The sequence below is a fragment of the Plasmodium inui genome (assembly GCF_000524495.1).
Source record: "Plasmodium inui San Antonio 1 unplaced genomic scaffold supercont1.176, whole genome shotgun sequence".
Taxonomy (NCBI): Eukaryota; Apicomplexa; class Aconoidasida; order Haemosporida; family Plasmodiidae; genus Plasmodium; species Plasmodium inui.
The window spans coordinates 1-2,031 of record NW_008482010.1 but is presented as its reverse complement, the minus strand read 5'-3'; the positions used below and the strand labels follow the sequence as shown (position 1 = coordinate 2,031).

Genomic DNA, 2,031 nt, shown 5'->3' with positions numbered 1-2,031 from the left:
GGGCTGTGCCAACGTCAAACTTGGCAGCATCAAAAAAAATATCAACTTATCTGCTAACGAATATAAAGAATTCACCACGGATGATTTTAAAGGCATCAGGAATAAAAAGAAGTTTAAAGGAATATTTTACTCCTTTGGTGAAGGAGGGGACTACAATAACCATGATGGGATGTATCACAGAAAGGACAGTGACCATGAGAGTCGTGGCGATGAGAATGAGAACGATGAGAGTGAAGACGATGAGGATGAGGAAGATGAAAACCATGAGGATGAAGACAATCCGGATCAAGACGACAACTGTTATCAGAGAAGGAGTTACTACCCTTCTGGAGCACGCGCCAATGAAAACTGGCAGGGATTTGCCTATTACGACCACGAGAAGAAGGCTCAATTTTATTACGACGGAGACGAATCGGAAAAGATATTTACAAGGACAAAAAAGAAACGTGTAAAGGGAAACTTCAGAGATACAATCACAGAGGCAACCGACACTGATAGCCACGAAGAAGGGATGTGCTTGGGACCATCTGCTAAAAAATCTCAAGGACAACAACATTACCAAAATCGTAGAATGTCAAGAGTCCCCGAGCGAAGGACGTCATCTGGAGAGACAGGGAGTGAATTTGGCGAAGCAAGCGAGTCATCCAGTTTGATAGATAATTTTTTCGAAGAAATCCACAAAAGAATTAAAAAGCAACCACTTCGCTCCCTTTTTCCTCAAACAAAGGGCGATAGTAAATCTTCTAAGAAGAAGGAATCCTGATGTGACAGATTAGGAATCGCTACTTCCATATTAAAGTTTTTCACACCACTTTTGGGAATGCTTATATAGGGGAAAGTAGTAATGGCCGTAGGTTCTTCGATGGCTTATTTGTTTTTTCTCGTTTCGTCCACTGTCATAATCATTTACCTTGGACGTAAGTTACGAAAAGTTAAGAAGTCGATTAAAGAGAAATATAGAGATGAAGATAGAAGCAGAGATAGAGAACGCGTCAGTAGGCCACTCCAAAATGGTACCGAAGTGAGGCGATCCATAATAAGGGATGGTGTCCTTGTGATGCGAACTCGGCAGAATGATGGTATCCCTAGGATGAGACGAATACAAGGCAGACAAGGTTATTAATGGGCCGCAAAACATAATCATGGAAGAATGTACAGGACGTCTCATGAACAATGTGTGTAAAATAATTTCTCCAATGAGAAGTCGCTCTATGCACACTACAGTATCTTGGGGGAGAAATTTACAGAGACTTTCCCCCTCACGTCATGGGACTGTCATATTTTTTTGTCATAAATGGTTAATAAATCCCGGAAGCATAGTGTTTCCCATGACTTAATCGTATTATCGATATTCTCTTGTCATGATGAAATTGGAAAATAAATAAAGGCATGCATGTAGCTTCCTTTTTTGTATCTGTTTCTATATATATATTATAACCATAAGCTGCACTTTCTCGCTCTAATGGATCGCCTTCCGATAGTAATTCCCAACTCGTGATTTTTCTCTCTTTTTTTTTCTGTCAGTCTGCGTAGAATTTTGGTCATCCTTACCTAAAGAATTGTTCCCCGGGGGGCTCCATTTTAGTTTTCCACTGTTTTCGTTTTAGCTACCTATTTACACAGAAGTAGTTTCATGAAGAACAAGATTTCATAATTTGTTTTATGGGAGAAGTCACAACAAGAACAGCAGGTTGTGTAATTTAGGAACCAATTATTATTTTAACGACAGGGACAAGTGTTTTCCTTTTTTTTCTGGAGTCGTGATTGTGGTAGTTGTGGCACTTGTGGTAGTCCCCTTTTCTCCTAGTGTGTTAGAATGAATCCCCCCTGGTATTTCTCTCTACAGCAGCGGATACTTCGCCACTGGAGACACAGGTGTGGTAATCATTAAGGCCCACATTAGTTCGCATTATGTCGCTTATTTCACTGAATGCCGCACTCTCCTGCAGCAATAATAATTATTTATGCTCATAGCTGTCTATTTCTGCGAGTCCTAACACACGCGTGAGGCAGAAACAAGCCTCCAACATG

The 2,031-nt window shown here is 40.6% G+C and overlaps 1 protein-coding gene across 1 annotated transcript; it reads left to right on the top strand.

Annotated features, from left to right (window-relative positions):
- Positions 1–169: 169 nt before the first annotated feature.
- Positions 170–763, top strand: C922_05777 (hypothetical protein; the record flags this gene model as incomplete). The annotated part of the gene is made up of 1 exon (XM_008821348.1): positions 170–763. One exon carries the CDS (start codon positions 170–172, stop codon positions 761–763), a length of 594 nt encoding a protein of 197 aa, XP_008819570.1.
- Positions 764–2,031: the final 1,268 nt, after the last annotated feature.